The following is a 13937-nucleotide window of genomic DNA, read 5'->3' as shown; positions in this document are numbered from 1 at the left end:
CCTAAAAATAATCAATAAAATTTATTAAGATTATCAAAAAAAAATATATCAAAAATTAAAGGAATCAATTAACTGTTCCCACGTGGCCCTTGTCCTCCCCTAGATCATCGACGTAATCTCGTTCTTCCCTGCAACCAGCAGGAACTCGACAACTACTTTTGCCAACTTCAAAGTCTGAAATTCATGCATTCAGATTTCCCCACCTACTCGCCATTAAAGCCGCTAGCTCACGACCACTCCGCATTTACTGCGGCGTTTAAGGCTCATCGATCATCGCCTTATAGATAGGGGGGTCCGTCTCCATCTCCAAGAGACGGAGGAGACCTGCGGGCTCAGGACGGCGCACATGGCGAGGAGCAACAGCCGCGTGGCTTCTTCTCTGGCTCTTCTCCTTCTGTGGGCGGCGGGCGTGGCGGCGGCGGACTCGCTGCAGCAGCAGTGCGCTCAGGCGGCCAGCAAACTGTTCCCCTGCATCGACTACGGGAACGGGCAGAGCGAGCGGCCGTCGAGCCAGTGCTGCAGCGAGTCGGTAGACATGCGGCGGACGCAGCCGGCGTGCCTCTGCTTCATGATCCAGCAGGCGCACAACTCCTCGTCGAGCCTCCACTCGCTTGGGCTCAGGATCGATCGGCTCGCCGCCCTCCCGGGAGCCTGCAACATCGCCAACTCCAACGTCAGCGATTGCCCTAGTAAGCTCGCTCCTCAATCGAACAGAGTTTCATGGATATATCCATGTTTACAAAAATAAATTTTCCTTAAATTCTCAGGGATTCTGAACATATCTCGGAGCTCGCCTGATTATTCCATCTTCACGAATATCACAGCAGGTTTGACCTCGCCTGATTACTCCATGACATGAACTGAACTGAAGGTCGATCGATATATCCTCGCATCTCATGCATGATGCATGCCGTTAATTTTGCTGCAGCTTCTGATGCTTCCGGTGGATCAGCGTCGGACAGTAGTGCACCTTCGGAAGCGTTCAGGCATCGGATCAGCCTTTATGGTGCCCTTGCGATTGGCTTAGCCACGGCTGCCGTCTGCTCCATTTTATGATCTTAATGATCAAGAGACCGACCGACGTCGAGTTCCGAGTCCTTAATTTCCTTTTGCGGTTTGTTTTTCATGCTGTGCTGCTGTTAATTTCAGTGAGTGATTGTGGGCAATGAGAAACCAGTTGTGGATGGTAATTAATGTTTTCATTAATTATGGTAGACTATGCAACGTAACGGATCTAGTTTTACTTATACAGCTTGATGAGGAAGTCATTGTAATATAATTATTATTATTTATATATTAGTTTTTTTTTTTTCATAAAGAACACACACGTTATAGTGCTTTTATTTATTGATAAACACATAAACGGTGGGCAGCAGCAGCATCCGGAAATGGTCCAGGTATTCGGATTCACACTAAGTCATCTAGCATCGCTCATCGAATGGGTGTGAGGGCAACAATTTTATATATATATATATATATATATATATATATATATATATATATATATACGATTTTGCTCGTATGTAGTTTTCTCCTTGCAATTTGGTGCGGTTATAAGGTTATAATGAGCTAGATGTGCCACGTAAGCAAAAATAAAAAAATAAAAAATCACTGGCTGCGCCGTGATCTCTCCGCTTCTCCCGGCGTTTGCCGCTGATCGGCATTTGATGCTGGCGGATCACCCCTTGGCCGGATCACAACCGGATTCCGGCCGGATGGCTGCCGGAATCCGGCCTTTTCATGGCCAAATCTGTCGCGACGCTAGCAGACGCAATGCTGCCGATTCTGGCCGCGATCCGGCCGGAATCCGATCGCGATCCGGCCGGAATCCGGTCACGTACGGTCGCGACCGGATTCCGGCCGGATCGCGGCCAGAATCGGCAGCATTGCGTCTGCTAGCGTCGCGGCAGATTTGGCCATGAAACGGCCGGATTCCGGCAGCCATCTGGCCGGAATCCGGCCGCGATCCGGCTAACGGTGGCCGGGCGTCCAGCTGAAGGTCGGCAGTGGCCGTTTGGCGAGGTCGGCGAAGAAGACGAGAAGAGAGATGATGCCGCGTTTTTTTTTTTTTTTTTTACTTTGACGTGGAATGCCAAATCACTTCTACCACACCAAACCGCAAGAAATGCACCGCAGGAGAACATTTATATATATATATATATATATATATATATATATATATATATATATATATATATATATATCATGAGCAACATCCAACATGGATGTTCTAACACAGTCAAGAAAGATTTTTTTTTTATTTTCCTATCTCATCTATATTATACAGGTTGGTGTTGGTTTCTACAAATTAGCATCAACATAGAAATCAACACCAACAAATTGATGTTGATTTGCATAAATCAACACTATATTGGTGCTAGTCAGCATTACATTCGTGCTGGTTTGTGTAAACTAGTATCATATTGGTGTTTGTCTTTAAAGATTAGCACCAACAGTGATGCAAACTAGCACAAATCAGCACCATGTTGGTGCTGATTATATTTTTAAAGAACAACACCAACAGTGGTACAAATCAATGCAAATCAGCACCACATTTGTGCTGATCTTTAAAGATCAACACCAATAGTGGTGCCAACCAGTGCAAATTAGTATAATGTTGGTGTTGATTTATGCATTTGCGCAAATCAGTACCACGTTAGTGTTGGTCTTTAAAGATCAGCACCAACGTGGTATTGATTTGCACAAATCAACATCACGTTGGTGCTAGTTTGCCAAACAAGCTCCACATTGATTCTGGTTTCCCAAACCAACACCACATTAATGCTAGTCTTTAAAGATCAACATCAACAATGGTGCAAGTCAACGTAAATCAACAACGCATTGGTGTTGGTTTACGCAAATTAACATCACATTGGTAATAGTAGTCTTTAAAGATCAGCACCAATAATGGTGTAAACCATCATAAATCAGCACCACTACTGATCTTTAAAGACCAACACCAACGTGTTACTGATTTACGCAAATTTGCACCACTGTTGGTGCTAATCTTTAAAGACTAGCACCAACGTTAAGTCTCCAAGTCATTACACGGCTTCATACATGCATTAGATATAAAAAAATTAACTTAAACTCTTTATCCAAATATTAAAATCTAAAGTCAAACCTATACATATACATACAACATCAACCATCACAATATAATCTAATTTAAATCTTTGTCCAAACAATAAAATATATGCTCAAGTGTATGATTACACTAATAATCTCCTTTTTTATATTTTATAATTTGTTTAAATTAAATAAAAACATAAATAAAATTGCTACTAAAATTAGGCTCTACGGACACCTAAGTTTCATCTAGAACTAGAAAATTTTCAATTTATCCACTAGAGAAGAATAAGATTTATAACTAAACCTTTTTAACTTCAAATCACTCTCTTGGTTAAAAAGCTTTCAATGTCTTTAGTTTCACTTATAGGTTTGTTAGTCTGTCGTCGATTAATTGACTAAATCCACCCTAGAGCTAAGTTTTGTGGGTTCAAACTTATTTATTTATTTATCAAGCTTATTCGAACTTATTTATTAAAAATCTTATCGAACGGATCTAATTAGCTTGTTATCAAACTCAAATAACAAAGTCATTGTCCTTATAAATTAAATATTTGTCTAATATATGAAACTTACACAATTTTATATTTTTAACATATTTTAAATAATTTAAGATTATACAAATATTATAATTTATTATACTTTTAAGTACTTTAATAAAAAAATTAAAAAATAAACTTATAATGAATTTTACATGATTTAATAAATAAATCTATCTATAAATTATTTATAAACTTTATTCATCCATATTTATGAACCAAGTTCACTAGTGTTAAGTTTGTTTATTCTATTTTTTTTCCTATTGATCTAACATAAATTAAATTTATTGAACCAAACATTAAATTTATTCGTAAATGTTTCCACTAATTTATCTTTATAAATAAAATTCATAAACGCACTAATTTATACAATAGTTATTTATTTAAATATAGTAATTGATTTTATTTGTTTCTTTTTATTTTAAATATATAAGGGAACATAAATATAGCTCTATATAAATGCTTATGATGTTAAAACGATATACTTTCAGCTCATTGAATAATATTTTTTTTTAGTTATAAGTATTAAATTAATGTTTTTTTAACAATAATGACAAGAGTATTTGTCATTGGCTGATATAAATAAAATTCAACACATAGTAGAGTTAAGTAGATAATTACAAGAATTTAAATAAATATATTTTAACAAAATAAGTAAATGAACTATTTAATTACAAGATAGTGGATAAAATAATTGTCTCCCTATAAAAATTAATATTAAGATTTTGACAAACTTGTGCAGAACATGGTAACAACCGCAATCAGCCCCAAGAAAACAAAAGCTGAGCATACAACCACTTGGAACAAAATTTCTTAGAAAGGAATATTCCTAAAATGAAACATATCACAATACCGTGAACAATTTCGGTACAAAAAATATGAGCGAACATCTTTTTTATGATGCCAAACTTGTATGAAGTTATCGCCGACACTTTGATTTAGCCAACTTCTTTCTTCTTTTCTTATCAGCCTTGGTAAGCTTCTTATTCTTTCTTGCTTCTCTTTTATCTTCCTTCACTTTCTTCTTGTGCTCTTTCCGAGCAGCTCTTTTCTCATCAGGACCCATCTCGTGCTCGCTAGCGAAGGATGAACCATCTTCTGAGTCTGTACTGGATTCATCATCGCTCCCTGCTTCATCAATAACTTGCAGGGGTTGCTCAGTCTGCTGATCCTCTAGCAAAGTTGGAGGGACGCCAACATTGCTTGAAATTTGCTGCTCCTGTTGGTTACTTGCATTTCGAGTTTGTATAAATCCTAACAAAGGCTGGTCATACATCTCTTCTGCTTTTAGCTGATATGCCATTGATGGGCGTTGGAGCATAGCCATCTGAACTAAATCTTCCTCGCATTTCTTGACATAATCAAGGGTCTTGAAAAGGTTAAACACGCACAATCAGGGAACAGTTAAGCCTTCAATTTAGAATTTCTCAAGCATAAAGATGAGAAAGGATATAAATGACAAGCACAAAAAGGATAAGGAAAACCTGCACAAAAATGGTTGGTTCGATTTCATCTTCTTGGTTTACCATCTCTCCTCTTTCTATAACTTTTTGCTGAATCTGAAACGTTTACACAATGATAGTTATATTGAGCGAAATGGAAAAGAAACTACACTCCTCGAACTTTAGTGTCAAAGATAGGTCAACCATCAATGACAGTCTAGCACCTTTTCTAAATAATCATCCACATCTTCATCGGCAAGGGATGCATCAACCACAAAATCAAATAATTCCATAACAGTCATGACAGCAATCCCATGCTTTCTGAAAAAATCCTGCAACCAAATTAACAGGAGTATGTCTGACATATTTGATGGGCAAAAGAGGAAATGGAACGTAAAACACATCAACTTACTGAAACATGAAGACAGTCTTCCTTCAGAAATTCCATAGTAGAAGGGTGATCAAGGTCTACTGATTGCGAGACATCAATTATGTACAAGTGACCCTGTAAAATGGAATGAAGCATGAAAAGGTTTGCACATGTTTAATTAATTTATTGCTATTGCTAAGAAATAATTTTGCAGGACAGTAAGTCTTACCTCAAAATAAAGTATGTTGTATTCACTTAAATCACCATGTACCAATTTGCACTTCTGATACAATGTTCGCATTGTTGTAATGATCTGAAATCACAATAGATGATTGTTTTTTTATTAAAAAAAATCCACCACTTCTGGTTCATTAAAAATATTGAAGTTTAATGACAAGGGAAATCATCAAAGAAACTTATGTTCCAAGTATGTCACTAAAATCAAATAAAAAAAAAAACTAACTGATGGCGCCACCATGGGTTAGTCCGAAGAATGGTCTTTCCCTTCAAGGAAAAAAATTTGTATATCAAAGGCTATACAGATCCAATGCATACATAGGCATTCCAATGTAATATTTAGTGTCTGACCTAGGGGATTATCCCAGGCACAAATGATGCAAGTTAAGAACGTGCCAGTATAAGTGGTTTTTAGTTTCCAGGACTAAGGTACAGAAATTGAGCCAACTAACTAATTTGTAATCAATCCAAATTTTGGGAAGAAAATTTAAGTTTGTTTAAGAAGACTGTATGGATGCCTCAAATCATGATATCACTGAACGAGTACCTCAATTATAAGCTTCAATGCAGTGCTTCAAAATGACCTTTTAGAAACTAAACTGCTAATTCATTTTTGCATTTACAAGGTTGTTATTCAAAATGGCTGTCCCAAAAATGAACATAGGATGTTGTATTTTTTTCTTATTTTACCCATACTTATTTCTTTTCTTTCGAAATATAGTGCAAATATTTTATAAATAACTCATGTAGAAGGTTTGTAAGAATTTTATTCTACAAACTTGAGAAAAAAAAGCTTTCTATTTCTTTTTATCTTAATCTCGTGAAGTGAATTCTAGCATTCTCTTCTGATCATTTCTTCCCCACTTCTTTCCCTCATTGCATGTCTGTCATAACGAAGACCAATGACGTCAAAGAAATCTATGCTAAGAAGCAATTAACCAGTATGACAGAATTTTAATGTTTACCTCTACATAGCATTCACGCAATTTATCTTCAGACAACACGGCATCCGTAAGGCGAGGTGCAGCCCAGCCAGCTTTTCCTGCATCATATATTAGGTTTAGTAAAACTGAATCATGCTGTCTTCAAATATTCAATCCAGAAAAAAAATGTAGAATACCTGCTACCATTGCAATAAGCAGTTAAAAATGGTTTCTAAGATGGATAAACAAAAACATGAAAAATAGAAGAAGCAAATAGTATATTACAGGGGATTCGTATCCCTAACTGTAGCTTATAGAAGAAAAAGCAAGCACCTATGAATTCCATGACAAGAACATGAAGCCTTAAGAGCAATGGTGTTGGACATCGGATTCCAGCAGCTTTTACTCTGCAAGTGCAAAGATAACAAACATTAGAAAACAACTGAATCCTGTTTTAAGGTTCAGATATAATCAATGAACACTAAAAAATCATCTATTATAAGATTATAATGTGTGTGTCTATATATATATATATATATATATATATATATATATATATTAGTCATTTTAATTTAATATGTTTACCTCTACTATTTTAATATTATTTTAGTGTTGACTGCCTAGGCACTAGGTAGTGGGGCAATCACCTACCATCTGGAAATGCCTTTTAATACCTGGCAAGCAACATGAAAATTCATCAAATGAACTTCAATCCTTACCGCATGAGATTTCTCATTTCCTTCTCTGCCCAAGTCTTTACCATTTTTCTAGGGTTGTGCTTGCAATATCCATGTCTGAAACGATAATCCCCTTGTACGTACCGTTCCCTGTCTCTGGAATTAAGAAAAATAAAGAAGTTTTTAGATAAGAACAAAGTCTTATAACAATTCCAACTTCAATCAAGGATGAGAAACTTCAAGAAACTATATCACAATTCTCAACCATTTATAATTATGAATCCGAAGTATCAATGGAAAAAGTAACAAAAAAGCAAATTATAAGATGTTCAGAGAACATACTTGCGTGCATACATACATATTACAATACAGAATTGGAAGCAGACGCTGCAGCTGACTGTATATTTAACATCTCTATGAATGCATCAAGCCAAATGCAAAGGAAAATAGGTTTACATGAGAAACAGAGTAAATACATAAGAACAAAGCAACTATGTCAATTGACTCTCCTCTTCATGTCAATATGACATTAGACATGATTAACAAAACAATTCCAAGCATTCAAATTGTCGAACTTGAAAACATGCTTATTTGCACATGGCATGTTTGGTAATTAAACTTATATAAACATGGTAGCTTGATTTTGCCTGCAACAAGAAAACTGCCCTCCCCTTTGAAAGTAATTGTGGTAAATAGTCTGTGCTGAATCAAAATAATAATTATGGTTTGATGTCAGATTCCAATTTCGGCATGCTAGATCAATATTATTTTACGGTGTAACAGTCCAGACAAGGATCGGAAAAAAATCCAATACCTCAAGTTGTGTGGTCCTGCTTGTGCTTCTGAATTTCAGATCAGAAGAAGACTTTGGACTAACTAGATGTCTAGATCACTCAAATAGATGTCTTTGCATGATTAAAATTAGCATGACCCTTGGCATCATTACTAATAGAACCCAGAAAATTTGGATTATATAGAAGTATTTCACTTTAGATATAAACAATAAGACTAAATAGTAATATGCTAGGTTTGTAATTTGCGGATACAAAATATGAGTGAAGTTTGGCCAGTTTACATAGTTAAATGAATCAAAGTCAAGCTCCAAAGTGCACCAAGCCCACATTTCCAGGGTTGTTGTCAAGTTTGTGACTCGGATATTAAGATCTTGCAACCCTACAATACAAAATGGCCCAAATCCCAAGAAGGATCTTAATCAAGTTAGGATCTCATAAGCCTACAATGTGATTCTATGTCTCCTTGCTGTTCTTACAGAATCTTGTCTGCATAACCTTGATTTAATAGAATACACTTACAGTCATACAGACATTTTAAATTTTTAAATCCAATAAGTAAACAACATTTTCATACCATATCATTCCAAACTAAATTTGAATTATATTAGATTCCTTTAGCCTTTTTCATTACCATCTATTCTGCAAAAGTTAGATATCTCAAGAATGCTTTGGAAGACCACAACAAAAACTATAGTTAAATTAAAAGCTAGTGTGAAAGTTTGCAAAAATTTCAACCCTTCACAGGCATAGTCCATTGTTCATATATTTGCACATGAATAATCAATTGTATGATATCAAAATGATGTAAATTTGAAATTTTCATAGAAATTCTAGATATTGAAAGTTAGTGTATATGTATAATTTAAATTTTCAAATCAAATTTTCAAAAAATTGTTAAATTATAGGATCTTACAGTTCAGCACTCTCGTTATTCTATCTGATCTGATGAACCTTATTGTTTCTAGGTAGGATCTTGATCTTAATAACCTTTCATACTTATGTGGCAATCATTAAGGTCTATAGCCATGCCAAATACTCGTACCCAAGTCCAAGAAATATAGTTGTAAGCTGTGAAGCTATAGCTTTTGGATAGATTCAACATTTGTGCTAAAGATCCAATCTAGGGAAAAAATGGATGCAATTAACCTTTGAGTTTATTCTTCTTATAGAGTGGGAAAAATAAATTTAATTAAATATTTGTTACCCTAATGCAGTAATCCTTATGACAAATACTATACATAAGTATGGGAATTATAATGTATGAATTAACAAATAACCCAACATAAGGGAATAGGAGGTGACATTTTCTCATTTTACTTGGAGGTCTTATACGACACAAGAATTACCATAGTAAACTTTTGCAAGGGATCAAGTTACTTTTCCTGAAAAACTACTACTCAGGACCAAAGCTGCACAAATTATACATATATTTTAAAAAATGAATTGGAGAATTATAGTGTGACTATCATCTCAAAATAAATTGAACTAATAGCCACTGATTATTGTAAACGCCCTCAGTCATATAAAAACACAATTTTGCAGTCAGAATATATTCTAACAGGACAAATATTATGTGGAATGTGCGACAGGTTTTTGCGACATTAAAAAAAAAGAGTAAAAATCATAAACATGAGTTGAGAACAATAAACTCAACAAAGATGTAATTGCTTACTTAAAAACGAGAACAGATGTCTTATAGACCTTGACTGCAAGTTCCTGACCATCAGCTTTTGTCGCATGATAAACATTTGCCTGTGGAAAGAAAATATTCAGAGACATTGTATTTGATTCTAATTTTTTTTTCAAATTGTCAATAAACATTGTACTTGATCCTAATTTCTTTCCCTTCTGGTTATAAGCACAGATTGCAGCACTGCACTAGCAGCCCAACTTACTACAACCCAATTTGCCTCTGTTCTTATCCAAAGTAAATCATATGGAAGTAAATGTGCAACATCAATGCGTGTACCTCTTTCCCAGTGGAAATGCAACCATTGATGTCATGAAACACTCCACGGTTCAGCATCTTGAACAAAACCATTCGAGTTCTAGGGTCAATAGCCTGCATGTCAGAAATGTTCAAGGAAATATCATCTTAAACGCATATACTATGAAGAACAGGCACATGGAGAAATAAGTAGAAATAGTTCCATTGGTTGCTTGGACATTACTTGAAGAGTCAAAAAGAAGGCATGTTATGCAAGTACTTGGCAATTAGTAGAAGCTTAACAAAAAGTACAAGCATGAGGTGTGCACGTCATGCTTAGAGAAGTCAACACTTGGTGCAGTGATTGTAATTTCCCAAAGCAATGAAATGATAAATGGCAACAAAAGTAAGATGTAAAGGATTTTTTTTTGCTGCATTTTAAAACAAATCAACCAAGTGAAGGGAGGAATCATTAATAGAATTTCTTTATAACCACCATTGAGTTCGTGGATTAATAAGGTAATTTGTTGATGGGAAGAATTTACGACAATGAACATTAGGTTTCCAGCTCATTTCCTTGTGTTAAAGTCGTTATCCTAGAAAAAAAAAAGGGAACAATTAGGTTTCCAACTCATTCCCTTGATCCCTTCCATTAAAATTGTTATTTTATGGGGAAAAAAAGTTAGATTGAAGGTTATATTCACTTCTAAGAATTAGGAAGTCACTCGGTAATTTAACACTACTAAGAGTAGAGAGACGCCCAAAATGGTTATATCTTCTAGATTTTAGAACTACATTGCAAAGGTTCTTATGGTAGTAGAGCACTTGTACATTGTTTTATGCAATGTCAATATGGGCAAAATGCCACATGGACAACGTCCATCACTTATTTCACAAAGTCATAGGGGAAAACAAGAGACATCTATAGGCCTATAGCCGCTAATCAAATATCAACATTATGTTGACATAATCACTAAAGATGAGAAGTCAAATGGGAAATGGAAAAGGATACTGATGTATGTAATTATTTTAATAATAATAAAATTTTAATATCAATTATTGATAATAATATATGTTTAATTATTTTAGATTATTATCTCATTTTGGCATATCAATGCCAATATAATTAGCCACAAATGATGATCTTCTAGTTGCCCTCAAAAGTGAAATATTAAACTACAATAAAAGAGAGAATTAATTATTAAACCAATTACCAAAAGCCAAATATTTTGAGACATAACTTTTTGCAGTCCTTTTGATGTCACACAGATACAAATTGGATGGTAAATATAAAATAATTTATTAAAAGTCGTTATAAACACAATTAGAAACTATTTTTATTTTTTTTTTCACTTATGCAAGTAAGTTGTCATTACAATATGGACGATTAACCTCCAATTTGAACAAGATTGCAGCATAGATTCTATTGTGGACAACGTCTCTATGTGGCTATAAAAGAAAATAGTGTGCCCCCAGGGCGTAGCGCAGACGGTGGGCGCATGGTATCTCTGGCGTAATGGCCAGGGGTCGATTCTCAGGAACTGACGACCTGGGGTTTACCCCGCCATGCGCCTATGGCCTGTGTACCTGCATGAACCTCCCTCCATATCCGTGGGGCCGGCACTAGGGGGGCCGCTAAGGTAGCGGATCTACCTTTATAAAAGAAAATAGTGTAAACTTTTTCGTTCATTTGTTGGTGTAAAATTGTGTTTCTTAGCTGGAAAAGATAGTGTATGTTCACTATCTTTAATTAAAGGCTATCCGAAAGAGAAGGATCCATAATGGGGATGATCCAATAATATATTGGAGCGCTATTAAGGCCAAGAATCCATTGCTTTGTTAAGTAGAAAATCTATCACAATCATCTCAATTCCTAACCCAATAGATTATAAAAAAGTGAAAGCTAAAGAAGATGTTGGTGAGAAAAATAATAATGATAAAGAAGCTTCAGGTTGAGAATTTCTATCATCTAGATCTCAACCCGAAATTTCTCAAATATCTTAACACTAAACACAAACAAAGGAAGAGGAAAAGGCAAAAATTCCAGAGAAAGAGAAGTATTTCAAATTTATCCAAGAGAAGCTACCAGACAAAAGAAAGGGTCAATTAATGATCGGTCACAATCCACTTAAAGCAATCAACGAGAAAAACATAAAAAATGACGAAACATTGATGCCTTAAGAACTTGTAATTTTGAAAAACAATTCAAGATAATGATAATGATGTCAAGCAATGCAACTATTGATAGAGACAATGACAATAGAGATGCACCGAGTGATAATAAAACTTATGTTCCCTCAACTCTAACACCTAAGCCTTGAATTTGTGAGAAAGATTGCACACAAATTGTGCATTACTAGCGAGAGAAATAAAAGAAGGTGCTTAGATGGAAGAAGAAAAAAAAAAGGAAGGGTCTTCCCTAGCTCTAATACCATGATTTATTAATGCATAAGAACAATTGGAAGTTTTACTCTCCACCCAAATGTCAATATATATAAATATGATACAGGAGAGGAGAGTAGAAATATTAGGTGTGCTTATGTGAACATAGAGGTTATTAAGCAAATATTAGAATAGTATCGATACAAGCAACATACAATGTCAAAATCATCAATATCTACCATATCCAACAAGAGATACTAAATTTTAAATAACATTTGAAGGAAATATTTCCATAACAATTTCTTAATCCATGAGAAAGGAGCCTTCTGCTTGTTCAAAAAATTTAGAAAATTATTTCATTTGACTATTCTTGAATATATATTCTTTTCCCTCGCAACTATTCAAGTCAGTTGTGGTGTCACTATTTGCACATTCTAAAATTGAATAACCAAAGCTTCAAGAATAGCTAAAGGAACATGTTTCTACAACTAGCTAAGCTTAAATAATCCTAGACATTTTTCTGCACAATTATCTTCATTGTGATATTAACATTTTGGTCTAAAAAAAACAACTTATAAAGAACACAAAAAGGCATACTGACCTGTTCAACCGTAGCTCGATCAGCTTTTTCTGTATTCCGGGTTCTTCCTATTGCCATATCCCTCACACTTTCCCTGATAGCAGTTGTCACCAAATTTGACATACCCACGTCCAATCTTCCTTCCCACTCCTATAAAATTATATAGAGTCCCACACTAAAATTAATAATAATAAGTCAACAGTATACAGAAATAAAGGCCAAATACAAAATAAGCAAAAGGCGTCATATTACATGTAGATCAAGCATTGTGAAGATAACTGACATAATTGATCTAGGAAGTTCAAACTACTACCCAGATAATCCAAAAATAAATAAAAAATTAATTTCTGTTAAAGATCAAAGGCTTCAATCTAGAATTCAATCAACGCAAATAACACATCTATAGTGCAAGGAAGAAACCTCTAAAGGATTAGCCCGAATACGAGAGGTGCATTTCTGGCTGCGGTTGGAGACGGGTTGAAAAGGACGAGATTGAATCCCACCATGGGCGTTGGGACGGTGACTGTAGGCAACCGAGAAGGAGGCAGATGAGCCGTCGCCATCGAAACCTTCCCTCGTATCCAGCCAGTCTAAGGCCTCCCCAATATCCGACTCGGAAGACCAAGACTCCTCGGACAAATCCTCTTCTGGCCCTCGAACTTCCTCTTCGTCTGCTATTGCGGGTTCGCCGACGACTACGTCTACCATAGCAGCCGGCGGGACACGAAGGGCGAGGGTTTTGTTCTGTGGATGCTGCGGCGAGGGTTTTTTTTCCTTCGGATGGACATATGGGCGGCCGATACCTTATATTTTTCTAAATAAATAAATTTTATATATATATATATATATATATATATATATATATATATATATATATATATATATATATATATAATTTAATAATTTAGGATTTAGGATCTTAATAAGATGTTTTTTCTCTAAATTCAGATTTCCTTCATAGATTATAGATTATAGATTATAGGGTTCAAAATTTAAA

At 35.2% G+C, this 13937-nt stretch overlaps 2 protein-coding genes across 2 annotated transcripts; one reads left to right on the top strand and one right to left on the bottom strand.

Moving 5' to 3' along the window:
* Nucleotides 1-290: 290 nt before the first annotated feature.
* On the top strand, nucleotides 291-1292 carry LOC122024568 (non-specific lipid transfer protein GPI-anchored 1-like). Its single transcript, XM_042583224.1, has 3 exons — nucleotides 291-689; nucleotides 768-827; nucleotides 929-1292. The coding sequence occupies exons 1-3, from the start codon at nucleotides 347-349 to the stop codon at nucleotides 1054-1056; spliced, it is 531 nt and encodes a 176-aa protein (XP_042439158.1). The 5' UTR covers nucleotides 291-346; the 3' UTR covers nucleotides 1057-1292.
* A 3090-nt stretch (nucleotides 1293-4382) lies between these two features.
* LOC122024047 (serine/threonine-protein kinase RIO1-like) lies at nucleotides 4383-13736 on the bottom strand. The gene is made up of 12 exons (XM_042582551.1): nucleotides 13361-13736; nucleotides 12962-13090; nucleotides 10021-10113; nucleotides 9724-9803; nucleotides 7300-7413; nucleotides 6914-6987; nucleotides 6623-6699; nucleotides 5650-5733; nucleotides 5463-5555; nucleotides 5275-5382; nucleotides 5093-5167; nucleotides 4383-4977 (listed from the first exon to the last, which is right to left on the bottom strand). Exons 1-12 carry the CDS (start codon nucleotides 13646-13648, stop codon nucleotides 4528-4530), a joined length of 1665 nt encoding a protein of 554 aa, XP_042438485.1. The 5' UTR covers nucleotides 13649-13736; the 3' UTR covers nucleotides 4383-4527.
* Between the last annotated feature and the right edge of the window lie 201 nt (nucleotides 13737-13937).

Source organism: Zingiber officinale, chromosome 9B (assembly GCF_018446385.1).
Source record: "Zingiber officinale cultivar Zhangliang chromosome 9B, Zo_v1.1, whole genome shotgun sequence".
Lineage (NCBI taxonomy): Eukaryota > Viridiplantae > Streptophyta > Magnoliopsida > Zingiberales > Zingiberaceae > Zingiber > Zingiber officinale.
Note: the sequence above shows the minus strand (reverse complement) of the source record. Positions and strands in the feature narration are given on the sequence as shown.

Bases quoted from the DNA above. Each gene is read 5' to 3' on its own strand.
- LOC122024047 (XM_042582551.1), bottom strand. From the start codon at position 13,648: ATGGTAGACGTAGTCGTCGGCGAACCCGCAATAGCAGACGAAGAGGAA. The intron at 13,091-13,360 runs GTTTCTTCCTTG...ATAATTTTATAG, and splicing joins TTCGGGCTAATCCTTTAGAG to GAGTGGGAAGGAAGATTGGA. The intron at 4,978-5,092 runs GTTTTCCTTATC...AACCTTTTCAAG, and splicing joins AACCAACCATTTTTGTGCAG to ACCCTTGATTATGTCAAGAA.
- LOC122024568 (XM_042583224.1), top strand. From the start codon at position 347: ATGGCGAGGAGCAACAGCCGCGTGGCTTCTTCTCTGGCTCTTCTCCTT. The intron at 690-767 runs GTAAGCTCGCTC...TTAAATTCTCAG, and splicing joins CAACGTCAGCGATTGCCCTA to GGATTCTGAACATATCTCGG. The intron at 828-928 runs GTTTGACCTCGC...ATTTTGCTGCAG, and splicing joins CTTCACGAATATCACAGCAG to CTTCTGATGCTTCCGGTGGA.